The sequence below is a fragment of the Rhipicephalus sanguineus genome, chromosome 4 (genome assembly GCF_013339695.2).
Source record: "Rhipicephalus sanguineus isolate Rsan-2018 chromosome 4, BIME_Rsan_1.4, whole genome shotgun sequence".
NCBI lineage: Eukaryota > Metazoa > Arthropoda > Arachnida > Ixodida > Ixodidae > Rhipicephalus > Rhipicephalus sanguineus.
The window spans coordinates 211,302,498-211,316,388 of NC_051179.1; the positions used below are offsets into that span (position 1 = coordinate 211,302,498).

At 45.9% G+C, this 13,891-nt stretch overlaps 1 protein-coding gene across 4 annotated transcripts in view; it reads left to right on the forward strand.

Annotated features, from left to right (window-relative positions):
* Positions 1 to 13,891, forward strand: part of LOC119391088 (ribosomal protein S6 kinase beta-1) — a 109,255-nt gene that overhangs the window by 28,809 nt on the left and 66,555 nt on the right. For 3 of the 4 annotated variants that reach the window (XM_049415042.1, XM_049415040.1, XM_049415039.1), the window contains exons 4-6: positions 4,277 to 4,345; positions 6,688 to 6,759; positions 10,084 to 10,217. In XM_049415042.1, the coding sequence (XP_049270999.1) occupies positions 4,277 to 4,345; positions 6,688 to 6,759; positions 10,084 to 10,217 (275 nt within the window). The remainder of the gene's footprint in view (positions 1 to 4,276; positions 4,346 to 6,687; positions 6,760 to 10,083; positions 10,218 to 13,891) is intronic. The other variant, XM_037658767.2, reaches the window with a different exon arrangement.

The window sequence follows — 13,891 nt, forward strand, 5'->3', positions numbered from 1 at the left end:
GTCTCAAGTTTGCATTTGTCTCGATATGTGGTAGTACATAGTAGCAGTTGTACAAACTCTTGCTGAAGACTTACCAATCACTGGCTGTTGCAGGTTGCAGGATGTGGAGAAGATTCAGCTGTCCGAGGATACGGTCAACCCAACCAGGAGAAGACTGGCCCCAAGGACTTTGAGCTGCTCAAGGTGCTCGGCAAAGGTGGCTACGGAAAGGTGAGTTGGGAGAGCCCTTCATTTGAGAGTCTTACTTCTTTATTTTTTTTGCCCCCGCATAATGTGACTGCACTTCACTGGTGCGAACATAAGGGCAGAAACTTGCAAGTTTCAATAAACAGCTTCAAAAGAAGTTACAGACCACACAGTCAGGAATTGTAGGGAAAACGGTGGGCATAGCAATGGAGTACAAGAAGACTGTGGGGCATATTACAAGTAGATGAAGATAGCTGATATTCAAGTTGAGAATAAAGTGACATTAAAGGCACATATTTATTCCATAATAAATAATAATACAGTAAAACCTTTCGAATTAAGCGAGTTTTTCGAATTAACGATACATACAAAAAGTGGGATGCAAGGAACTTTGAATTACTGAAAGTAATCAGAGGTGGTCGTTTGGCCTTCTAGTTTGCGGCTCCAAGGGTTGTTTTCCAGCAATACCTGATCCCATTTTTGCCGCAAACCCGGGAAAACAGCGGGGCTCGCTGCTGTCAACGGAAAAAAAAAGAAAGAAAAGGAAGAAGTCTCGTGGTCAGCTGAATGCGTGCCTGCGGGAAAAAAAACGACGTGCTTCACTGCAGCACAGTGGTGACACGCGGGCAGCTAGTCACCTGCTCCTTGCAGCGTCAGCGCGTCATGATGCAACCATTCGCCCATTCTTTCTGGTAAAATAAAGAATGTGATAATGGCCAGGTGTGACAGAATCCGCGATATGTTCTGGCTGGAAAACATGATCATTGAAGTTTTCGAACTGAGTTTTCGAAGCAGGCGTTACAGGCAAGAACTCCGCCAGCAGTGCAAGTGCGCAAATTGCCAGAGCAACCACCAGTCGGAGGTTCGCATACATCAATGATCATGAATTCCGTAAGGTCGTCCTTCATTATCTTTTCTTTTCCCAAAAAGAATGGGTAAATCATGATGTGCTGACGTTGTGAGAAGCATGCGACATGCCGCCCACGTGTCACTGCTGTGTTGCAGTGAAGCACGTCTTATTTTCTGCAGGCGCATGTTGTAGCTGACCACGAGACCGCGTTTCTTTTTTTTCTTTATTACTTTTTTTGCGCTAGCACCAGCGAGGCTGGGTTGCTTCAACTGTCACTCATTAATATCGCTACACTGCATTGCCCTGTGGCTCCTGATGGCCGTCGCTTCCGCGGAGTTGCAGCGAAATCGGGATCGGGAATTGGCACATGGCACCCAAAGTTTCGAATTAACCAGGCTGGCGCTGACGGCCGCTTCAAATTATCCACTCAGATCTACATTGCAAAATACGGGACCGCAGAAACCCTTCGAATTAAGTGGGATTTCGAAATAATCGAGTTCGAATTAATGAGGTTTTACTGTATGTGGGGTTTAACGTCCCAAACCACAATATGATTATGAGAGAGGCTGTAGTGGAGGGATCCGGAAATTTCGACCACCTGGGGTTCTTTAACGTGCACCTAAATGTAGGTACACTGGCCTCAAACATTCTCGCCTCCATCGAAAATGCAGCCGCCACGGCCAGCATTCGATCCCGCAACCTTCGGGCACATATTTATTCAGTGTGGCAGCTGAGTTCCATTTCAGAAACCTCTCAGCACTTGTTTCGTGTCAGGAGAATGCTTAGTTTTAGGGAAATCAGTACTTTCCTTGGCGACAGCTCGGAAAGGCAATGAACAAAAAATGGGCTGGCGATTATTAGAGAGACCTTGAACTGCTAGATCAGCATTAAGTGCAGAGAGAGAAATACACAGCTGGAGAGGTGAGTCTGGTACATAGTGTTCCAGCTAGCTACTCTGTGTCAGGAACAAGGCAGAAGGTTCAAATTCAGAATGAGGGCAATGAACAAAAATGCCCCCACCTCCTCGAAGGGAATTGTGAGGAAATGCGAACGCATTTCTTGCGCCGAGAGTACACGGCGTAGTAATTTTATGGCGTAAATTAATGACAAGACGAGGATTTGTACAGTAACCATTTATTTACACATTCATCAGCACCTGTTTGTGTTGTCATTGTACCTGACGGCCATAATCTCAGCCTTGTGGTCGCTAAAGTGTACAGTCAAAGGGTCTTTGAGAAGCGAGGACTGCCGTTGCTGTCGCAGTTCTTCGCTGAAGGGCAGGTATCGCTTGAGGAACACGTCCACACTGCCCGCTCGCCGAGTGGCAACGGCGCGCGCGCACGCAGCAGCGTCGTACCGCCGAGCTCCTGCGATGCGAACGCCCTCACACGCCAGAGCGCGCTCGCTCCTCTCCACTCACTCTCTGCTACTCCGCCCGCACCACCTGCTCCGGTTGCTAGGGGCGGGGATAAGCGCGCGCGCCCGCAGCTGTTGCTATGGGAGAGGGAGTGAGAGCGGAGAGATAACACCTGCCAGCGCGCGGACACCAACGCCTGACATAGCCCGACTAAGAAATGCATTCGCATTTAAAAAGAAGTGTAATGATTTATGTGCTATACGTATAGAAGACCGACAGAACTGTAGTGCCTCAGTAGCCATTGCACTCTTCTGCTTAACTCAAGGTTGCAGGTCCAATACTGATCACATTTCAGTAGGATTTGAAATGGAAGTATGCCTGTGTATTTAACCTAGATCTAGGTACACCTTTAAAGAGACAGTAAAGTCATTACACTTGATCAATTTATACTGATGAACTGTTCTCTGTAGATTCCTATTCTCCTTAATTTCATAACCATAGGTCCATATAGGTTCTTTAATAAAAGAAAAAAAAAATGGCCAAAGTTCTGTTCTTTTAGTTTCCCCCACAAAATCCTACCACCACTCTCGCCGTGGCACAACAGATTTCAAAGCAGTCTTTTGTATTTGGTCACATTGGCTAAATGAAAGTTCGTGATACTTATGTTTGAAGGGTCCTTGAAGCAGTTTCTTTTAATTGTTAACATTAGGCAACAGTATTATCAAATCATTAACATAATAAATTCAATGATGCAAATTGTATCAAGGCAGCTACAGGTTACCCTCCTCTTTAAAAGTGCCTTTCCCCCTCAAATTCGCATAATTCCGGGTTCATGCTGGTGACCGCTGTGTTTCTCTCAACTTTCGCTCGCAGCCGTTGCCAGTGCATGGTTGGACTCTTATGCTGCCGGTTGCCGCAATGACACTGACCATTGTAGGGCACTGGCCGCTTGCACTTTCTACTCCACTACGCCAATGATCTGTTAACGTAAAAAAAATATGCAGACAAACTAAAGCTCTCTGACAATGATCACTGATAGGCATAAATATGGGAATTGTGTGGCATTTTTGGGGTTGATGTAATGGCCACAAACACATAAATCCTGGCGTTGATCAGATAGCAAGAGCCCAATGCTCACTGTAGCGATGCACTGTAGCAACTCTGTTCACCAGTTGCCTTGCACAGGCACACGATGTCGTAGTTTGACATGTCACCAGTGATTGGTGACACCAGCCTGGCATGCAGTAAAGGCAATTCATGGTGTTAGTAAATTGTGATTTTGCATTCTCTTTTTGTTTCTGTTTAATTCAACAAATCGTAAAGTAGTCTAAGTATTAAGAATAATATTTGTTCACAGTAAATTTGAGAAATTGCCTGTGACGTTAGTGGACCATCCATTGAGATTGCTCACCTGCGTGACGTTGCTCACTCAAGAAATATGCCATGGGCAGGGGCAGCTGAAAAGAACGCTGCTGCTATCCATAGCACTTCACAGGTTTAAAGCCTAATAATAAACTACGCACTCTACACAGAGAGCTCAAAACAATCTTCTACCGATCCTAGAACTTTTCTCTACCGGCTCAATGTGTTTTGTGCAAGATCGTCAAAACCTTTTCAGGGTTCATTTAAGTTTTGGCTCAACATAAATTTTTTCTTTTTAGTCCCTAAAAAAAAATCCCGTTAGTCAAATAAAATCCCGATATGTACTCATCACTACAGGATGCTTCATATTCGGAACGTGTTTTGGTAAATGAAATCCGATAATTTATATTCACCTCAATTGGAGACATTTTTGTGACAGTTTGCATCTCCCTTTTCTTTTTGTGCATCAACATTTTTTTGTGGCTGCTGACCGTGTCTTCTTTCCTTGTGCTCCATCGCAGGTTTTCCAAGTCCGAAAGCTCACAGGGAAAGATGGTGGTCGCATCTTTGCCATGAAGGTGCTCAAAAAGGTGCGGTATTTCTTTTCCCTCCTCTGCACACCTCTTCCAACAGCCTCAGAGATTCCTACAGTGATCAACTGGACAAGACTGTTGCCGATCTCTGTGTGAACGTGGCTGTTTCCAGTTTACATTACTGACCAGTTTTAAAAAGCTGACCCCATAAAATGTTCTAGACATTATCACATTCCTGTATCATTATACTAGTTCTGTGCGATAAAGTCATATCTTCAGCAGAATAGTTCATTAAGTCTCAGTTTTTTTTTTTTCGTGAAGGTTTGTTTCAAAATGAAAAGTCACTGAATTGTTCTCATAGAAGTTTATTGAATGATAATGGCCACCGGTATACAGCCTAGATTGCAACATAATTGTTAATACTACACGTACACATTTTAGCAGTTGACCACAGTGTTTGCCTTGAGAGAGGAATTGGGAATTTGGACAAAAAGATATGTTTGAAAGTATTTTTCAAGGTTGGTGGTGAAAACTTTGAGAGAGGGAGCTGATTGAGGCACATATTTTTGATAGCTGTAACCATACGAAGGCAACAGATAATGGAGCCATGGAAATAATAGAGACCATTATTTGTAGTTTTTAGTTCAAGTGTAGTAATGATGAAATAAAGGGAACTGTTCGATGTGCGCTATTTTATGTATTTCTAACAGGTATTCATTTTTTCGTCTCATTTCGTTGCCTTATTTTGGATGTTGTTAAACAGGGTATCAGTGCCCTGTGGATGATTCAAGGAATCCAGTAAACCAACCTCATTGCTCCGCATATTCCAAAAGAGTAGCAATAACTTCGTAGAAGGCTTGCACAAGAACAGTACCATTCCAAGTGCCAAGTTCAAGGTCTCTCAGATCTAGCATTGTAGGTCTCGTAACATACTGGCTGTGTGCTTTGCATAAAAATGAGAAAGTAAAAGTGTCACTTAGCACGAGTCTTGACACGGTTTAAGAATAAGAGGACACGTTTTTGGCCTAAAGCTGCTGCTCTCAATGGTAGTGTTGCGTTGACACGTGGTGCGAAGAATGCTTTAACACAAATGTGCGTGGCTCGTGAACTTTTGCTGTCAAATGTGCATGTACATCGGGCCCGACTTCGTAGAACGAGGCATTTACATGCACAACAGGACCCAGATTTGACAGTTAGTTTGACAGGACCCAGATGGCAAAGCCCCCAGAGAAATAGTTTACTGAAAAGCTCTACTTCCGACCACATACAGTTTTCTAAGAAAGGACTTTCTTTACAGAGAAAGCTGTTATGAGATCACAGCAACAGTTGATTTCAGTGGCGTAGTTGTCCGTCGCCGCCGGTGTCCATAACTCTATAGCGTACAATGAGAAAAAAAATGCAGTATCAAGTAGGATTTGAACCTGCACCCTGTGTGTGGCAGTCGAGTATTCTACCACAGAGCCATGCCGGTGTGGCTATGTGGTCAGGCGTCATGTCAGACAAGGAATCACGTCAACATATGTAATATAGCGTGGTAGAAGAGTAAAATTGCATAACGAGTGGGTCGCTTAAAGCTTCCCACCCATTACAAAGGGATCACCCATAATTCTTCATCATCAGCCATAGCATCACATATAATGCACATAATGCCTTGCAGACGCATATTGGGTACTACACTTCTCCGTAGAATGATGAATAATGGCATATTAAGTACTTCGTACCTAAAAAAATTGTGATGATTAATGGCGTAGTGGGTACCTTGCGACTGTACTTGCCGTAGTCGACCCAAGCGAGCTTACAAGGGCATCTAGAAAGGCCGCTCCTCTAGCTTTCACTGACTGTGCTGCGTGTTCCATACAGGCCTGGCATTTTTTACTCTCGTGTTTACTGCTGAAACCTGTGCTGCCCTTCGCAGTCTCTTTACAGATTGTAGTCTGTATTTTACTTGCAGGTGTGTGTGCCTACACTTTAAACTGATTACTGCATCATTCATAGGAAGTTTTTGAAAGACATAAGTGCCCACAATTTCCAACAAGGCTAACAATGTTTCTCGCATATGAGCATCATTGCTTCCATGGAATATTTATTGTAAAGGAAATTTTTTCATAAATCGCAAATATGCATTCGGACAGAAAGGAAAATAGTCAGGCTCCTTCGGCAAATGTGGATGTTACAAATTCTCGAATAAAGCATTGCAAGTAAAATGTTCCTTGCTAATTTTGGCATATAACGAATGTTTCTTATAACTAGCATTGGGTAGTAACGAAGATATTTTTGTGTTGGATACAAAAATATTGTCACGATGTGGTGAAGCAGTAGTTGTTGGTGTCCTCTGTTGTAGTGTTATGTACGTGCTGCCTCGTCCTGCTGTTGTAATGTGTGCCTGCCTTTGTTTCCAGGCCACCATTGTTCGAAATCAGAAGGACACTGCGCACACAAAGGCTGAACGGAACATTCTGGAAGTAGTCAAGGTGGGCATTTTGTTCATGGTTGTACTAAGCAGACTTGTCCATGTCACAGCAAACAAACTAACCAAGTACAATTACGAGACGTACCATATTTACACCATTGTAGACCGACCCGTTTCAAGTAAATTTGAAATCCAAATTTGGGGGTTTGACTTGCAGTCCAAGCTGAAAACAGTACTGCCAGTAACGGTGGGAAAAATGAGAAACAAATGACACTGTGGTGTGGTTGCAACGTTACGTTTGGTTTTTGACTCTACCTATAACATGTTATTATTCTGTACGTTTGTTTTAAAGAAGAAAAAAAAAACGTTTATTTAATTTTCATCTTTTACCAAGTTGTTTTTTGCCGTAAGGAGGGCTGCTGCTGATTGAAAGAGCGGCTCTTCGATCGAGGATTGACATCCCAAAACAGCCGTGCATGCCATTTTTGAAGTGTTGGTCGTTGATGGAAGAGCCACTCTTCCACTCGACAACGGGCACTCCTGACGGCGAACAGCGGCTCGGCAGCGGTTTGTTCGAGCTTCTCCTTCTGGCTTTTTGACACGCTTATTTATTTGTATTTATATTGTGGCTGCATTTCACAAGTGGGTGGGAATTAAAATCTGTCCCTGGCCCTCCCTACACTCCTCACAATAGCCTCTACTCTTTAGCCTTCGGCTGTCCTTGTGCATGCCACAGACACTTTGGTTGCTGGCGTGTTCGTGAGCCACCAGCTAAAGTTTTGTTTATTTACCGTGCAGAAGCAGGTGTTGGCAGGGGAACCATGTGTATATTCACTGGCGCCGGTAAATGTGCACATAGCTACCCCACTTCCCTGCAAACACTTGCTTCTGCACGGTACATCACATGGTGTTATGTTCTGATGTTAAGCCATTGACCCTTGAACATAGAAGCAGGACAGCTGATGTCACTTAGTATGCGCAAACCTTCATACAAATGAGGTAAGCCAGTAGCTAGCCTTGTTGGGACTTCATTTGCATGTCTGTTAGCTGCATATCATTGAAAGTGTTTCTCCTGTGTGTGTATTTAAAATGTGTCTTGGGTGATATTGTTGTGTGCCTATAGTTATCGTCACTCAAGTTCTTAAGGTAGCTTCAGAACCTTCAATATTTGCATTGATAAGAGCAGTAACGCTCTCTCATGTTCACTGCAGTCTTCTCGTACACTCAACTGCCGATTTTTCAGATGCCCAATTTTACGGACATGCTCGAAAATTCGGACGCTTTCCTGGCACCGTCACCAGCCCCATAGACGTCAGTGTATAAGAATGTCCGAAATTTCGGACGCGAAGTTGTGGGTCCCAAAGGCATTAATTGAAGCCCGCACCTCTGCCACTTCTATCATCTCGTAGGTTCAAACCAGTGCTTTCGCGAGGTGATCTGTTTGTGACAGCACAGCGCAGCAGTCAGCTTTGCCGCAATGCCGAAGTGTTGTGGGGTGAAGCAGACCAGAAATTCAAAGGGGCCGCTATCACGGCGCCGTACGGCGATGTCTTTACTGATAAGCAACAAAAATGCACGGAGGCGTGATGGCGGCAGGTCATCGTTTACGTGTGCACACGCGTCGGGGAAAGCCAGACGAGTTGTCCACTCTTCTGCCACCGTCTTTGTGTTCCGCGTCATCGTTCCCAAACGCTCCATGCGAGAGAGCCGTAATCTATTCCGCACTTTGCTGGTATCAGTGGCGCTCATCACGAGATGCAAGTTTGCAAGTGGCGGTTGGCACGTAGTTAAGCACGTTTCGCGGCAGTTGCCGTATGCCTGATAAATGTACTGGGAGATATTAAAGCTATTTCGGAAGTGGCTGTGGTGATTTGATCGCTTTAGCGGAATGAAAAAGCATGAATTCGTTTTTTTCGGATGATTTCGTGGTCCCTAGGGAGTCCGAAGAAAATGTCACAGTTTCGCCGCCACGGCGAAGCAATGAATGCGATAGCAATAAATTGGAATGTAACGCGAAGAACTGGAAAGCAGCTCGAAATTGCCAGCGTGTCGCTCGAGCCCAAAGGACGCACGAAAAGAACGCACACAGGACGAGCGCAAACTAATGCGTCACAGCTCGACACTTGAAGCGTACTGCTCAAACATAAAGCAGGACTCACGAAACGAACAAACAGGTACACACAAGACGAACGCGAACTAATTGTCACAGTTGTTACTTATTTCTGTTTGAACAGCGCACTCCTTTCGCAAACGCGGCCGCTGCAGCGAGTGCAGTAACCTTCATGCCCCCCGCTCCACCCTAGAGGCCGCCCCTTCTTTCCTAGAGATAAGCGCACGAAGGCGACCACGCTCTGTAGGGTGAACAGCAACGACGTTTGCAGGAGCGGGGCGACGATGTTTAAAGCGCTCCATGCGCGCACGTCGCGCCATCTCTGTGTTCACTAAGAAAGCATGCTGAAGTAGGTGGTGTATATAAATAGCTCGCCGTTAGCAGGCTGAAAGACGTTGCTGTTCGTGGCCTAACGTCTAACGCCGCGCGCTGGCAAGCGAGAGGTCGCACGTTCGAGTCCGTGCGTCTGAAAGTTTTTCTGAATTATTTTTCTTTGTGGCTTTTATGTATATATATACACATATACATACGGTGAATTACGGCGGCCAACGACGGCAAAAATAAAAAATCAGCCGAGACTGTCCATATAATTGCTATCGCAATAAAATCGGACGTTGACTGTATATCTGGGCTCCTAAAATACCCTCGGCACTACCTTGTACACTTGAAGAAAACACATACATTGAGTTCAAAATGCTGTCACAATCGCCTGTGCCGAATGCTGCAGCATTGCACACAGTGGGAATGCCACAGAGTGAGAAACCTATTCAGTGCTCTTCTCTGAGCCTTTCCGGTGTCCTCATTGCTCATCATGATGTCAGTTGGTTTACATGGACAACACTGGGCAAGGCAGACACTGTTGTTCGGTTGTACGAGAACCTAGGACTTTCAGTCAGTGTGCGAAGGTAATCGCACACTACGTCAATGGAGCGTACGTCAATGAAGCGAAGAAAAGTGAGAAATGAGTGGTGACTGTGTCATTGTTCATCAAGCATCTGTAACTCTGCTACTGTGGTAGAGTTACAGATGCTTCTTGTAACTTTTTCTGATTTCATGCTTTTTGGAGAACCACGTATGACTGCTGTTATACATCAAAATTTGAACCTCAAGGTGAATAGGGGCCCTTTAATGTCATGCCTATTATTTTTTTATTTCAGTGTTTATAGTGTAGCCCTTAGCTGCATTTAATATTTTTGGTCATCTTTCCAAGTTTAAGCCTCATTCTTTAGTACTGGCTGGACGCACAAATTAAATTGTTGCGCAAATTATGTGCAGCACCCATTCATAGTGGACCTCATCTATGCCTTCCAAACGGATGGCAAGCTCTACCTCATTCTGGACTACCTGAGCGGGGGAGAGCTGTTCATGCACCTAGAGCGTGAGGGCATATTCCTGGAAGACACTGCCAGGTAAGGATACATGTGGTGTTGCACTGGTTTAGCTGCAGGACAGATTACATTTGGCTATGCAAATGCATATTGTGTTCACTGTAACCATGTGCACTGTGTTCATGCACAGTGTACATCTAACATTAACGACAGCTGAATATAATCTGTATGTTAACAACTGAAGAGCTTTACGCCATCAGCACATGAATGCATTAACTACAGTCAACTGCAGATTCTTCGGACGCCCGATTTTCCGGACATACTCGAAAATTCAGACGCTTTCACGGCACCGTCACTAGCCTCATAGACGTCAATGTATGAGAACGTCCGAATTTTCGGATGCGGAAACTCTTCGGTGTCCGATTTTTTGGACTTACTGCCCAAATTGCAGGTCCGAAAGGCATTACCGTATTTACTCAAATCTAACACGCACCTTTTTTTCCAGTAAAACGAGTCCAAAAATCGCATGCGCGTTAGAATCGAGTACTGAAAAAAAAAAAAGAAACTCTGTTATCATATTGCCATCGGCATTTCACCAATGGCCGCCTCCTACGCCCCTTGGCCATTTCTTCTATTATTGTCTCAGTTCGTACGTGTGCTGAGGAGATTGTCATCCCGTTCTGCGTTCGCATCTACGGCATGGAAGTGCAGACTCCAAATACTCTACGAGTGCACCACGATGCTGCATTTAAAAGAATAGTTATTACATGTGCAGAGACGGACGGAAATCGGGCCGCATCGCGTTTCGGAGTTCCCAAAACGTGCGTGCGAGACTGGCACAAACAGAAGAAGATTTTTTACAGCAAAGCTTGGACCAAAGCAGGGCCGGTTTCCCAAAATCGAAGAGCGTTGACAGGGACAAGAAGTTGTCTGACAGCGACGAGGACTGATCCATTACGCGACTCGTATTGCCGCCTTAGTGGTGACAGTTTTAGCGGCAAGGCCCACTTTTTGACTTTGTGTTTTACTTTTTTGAAACTTTAGTTCTTTAAAACCCAAATACTTATTCTTCTGAATGTGCGAAGTTTGACTCCTACGGACTTTTTTTGCTCTTTTCTCTCACGAAAAATGGGTGCGCGTTACAGTCGATGTATTACTTTTTTTTCTTTTGGTTGTGGAAAACCGGTGCGCGCTACAATCGAGGGCGTGGTAGAATCGAGTAAATACGGTAATTGAAGCCCCCACCTCTGCCGCGTCTGTCATCTCATACGTTAAAACCAGCGCTTTCACGAGTCGATCTGTTTGCGACAGTAGCAGAGTCGTAAAGTCAGCTTTACTGCAATGCCGAAGTGTTATGGGGTGAAGCAGACCAGAAATTCAAAGGGGCCACTATCACGGCGCCGTGCGGCGATGTCTAACGGATAAGCAGTGGAAATGCACGGAGGCATGATGGCGGCAGGTGGCAAACACACCAGCACGGCTTAATCGCTGACAATCCTTATGATAAGCATCTTCAGTTAACTGCTCGGTTGCATGCGTACTGCACGCACTTAATGGGTGAGAACCCTAACACGCCGCTCCGCCATTCATGCTGCCTCTTTGTCCGAGACCGCTAAGTGCACCGCACAGACGCGTTGCCTTCACGAACGAAACCAGCTCGACATTGCCGTGCCTGTGTGCGGTCAGGAACGGAGTGGTCATCACAAACCCTTTCTTGACAAATGCGTGCGTACGGTACAGCAACAGTATAGTGGTGTCAGCTTAGTTGGTGATGTGCTGCACACAACTAGAAACGATCGGCTTCACACGGCAGCAAATGCTGCATATTGGCGGAAATTCGGTGATACGCGTGTGCATCGTTTACGTGCGCACACTTATTATGACAGCAGCATGACAATTGCGTTCAGCCGGCCTCGGTGAAAAAGACTGAACGCAGTGTGGCTCGTGGTGCGTGAGATAAACGGAATGCTCTGTAGCTTGGCCGAGCTGGACACCACCACTCCGCATTGGCCTGTCGCCTTTGCTTCTTGTTTCTCGCTCTTCTTCGCTTTAATAAAGTAGCGACTACGGCACGGCTACGTCGGCCGCAGTCGTGTCTCTTGCTACCAGTGGTGACCTGGGGAATGCACCTTCCGCCGAGTGACTCACTGCAATGCTACTGTGACAGTTCCCGCCCGTGAGACTGTTAAGGCCAGGCCGTTTAGGATGGTTCCTTCAGCTAAATGCCATCCTAGAGCATCGTGGCATCACTGCACACTCAGTAATGCGTGCCATCCTCCTGGACACACTCCTAGCCGAACTTCACCATCTCACTAACCGATGTTGACCTCTGGCTCACGACCCTGCGACCATCGCCGCACTGCTGTGCTGGCCTACTGTGGCCCGCTTCGAGAACTCGACCGCAAGGTCCCAGTTTCTGCTCTGTTGCAGTGCGTGGTACCAGCTGGCCCGCAGCCTTCACGTGAACATGAGCGGACTCCCCTGATTACAGTTTGTGCTACCCCACGTCCGGCCACAAGTGCATCCATCCCTGCACCCAGCCACCATGACAAGGTGGACCACATTCCTACTTCCACTGATACGCCCATCGAGAGGTGCTCACTGTGTTCTTTATCACAAAAGAGCGGTATGTCATGTGTCCATCCATGTTTCACATTCCACTTCTATCACTTGTTGGCAACGCACTAGCTTACCAGCCCAGCAATGAGCTCACGGAAGCAGCTTTGGAATGAGCCGGGGAAACACGGCGCAAAAAAGGACAAGGACACAGGAACACAGCACACTGGACGAGCGCTGAGTTTACCCAGCTAAGCATGCAACAACGTGCCCAAATCAAAGTCCTGTTTTGGAATTTTTTGAATGAGGGACCGAGAGTCCGCAAGCACAGCCGACCGATGACAGTCACGTGATCCTGTGTACATGGAAAGCAAATGAAAGACCCTCGACGGTGCTCACCCAGTGGACAGGGTGTTTGGATCCTCAACTACTGCTGGGCCGGCAGAGACTGGAGGTTGAGGGGAGGCCGAAGTGGGGAGGAGGGCCAGTGGGCACAGATGGTGCCCTCCCTTCGCGATGTCAGCCATACCGTCCCGCTTGCTTGCTCCAATTGTTTGTGCATTCGCGTTACCCACGACTGAATCAGAAACTCTTGTATAAGTCCGAGTCATAGCATATACTGTGTAACATAGCCCATCCAGGGCGTTTCGAAAGTTTGTATCATCATGACTTTTAGATTATCTGTGACCATATAGCCACGTGTGCTTCTTTCTGTATTTTCATGTGAATGGCTTCTTGCACATGTAGCCACTGCTTAGTGCAGGCTGTGCCGGAATGTCTGGGAACCTTCTTGATTGTTGTGGTCTCTTGCAATAGATCACACACGACTCATGTAGTCAACTTTATTCTGGAACTAATATGGCCACTATTGATAATGATGGAAACAATTTCGCTGGAGACTGTAGATTGAAGGGAGGAGGGCTAGCAGCCACAGAGGGTGCTGTCCCCTTCCACATTAGCCTTGGCAACCCGAGCACGTGCCCCAATGGGTCGCACGTCCATATCAACCGCAACATATTTTATGTGATGACATTTCCGAAATTTGTATTGTTGCAAAATTCTGATCAACTGTGATTGTATCATTGAGATTCTACTGTATAGGTTAAATGTGTATGATGAAAGAATACAACCTTGCCAGACTCCTGTCTGAAGCTTGTGGGGCTCCTACCACACGCATGTGCTACCTAAGCGCACTCTAC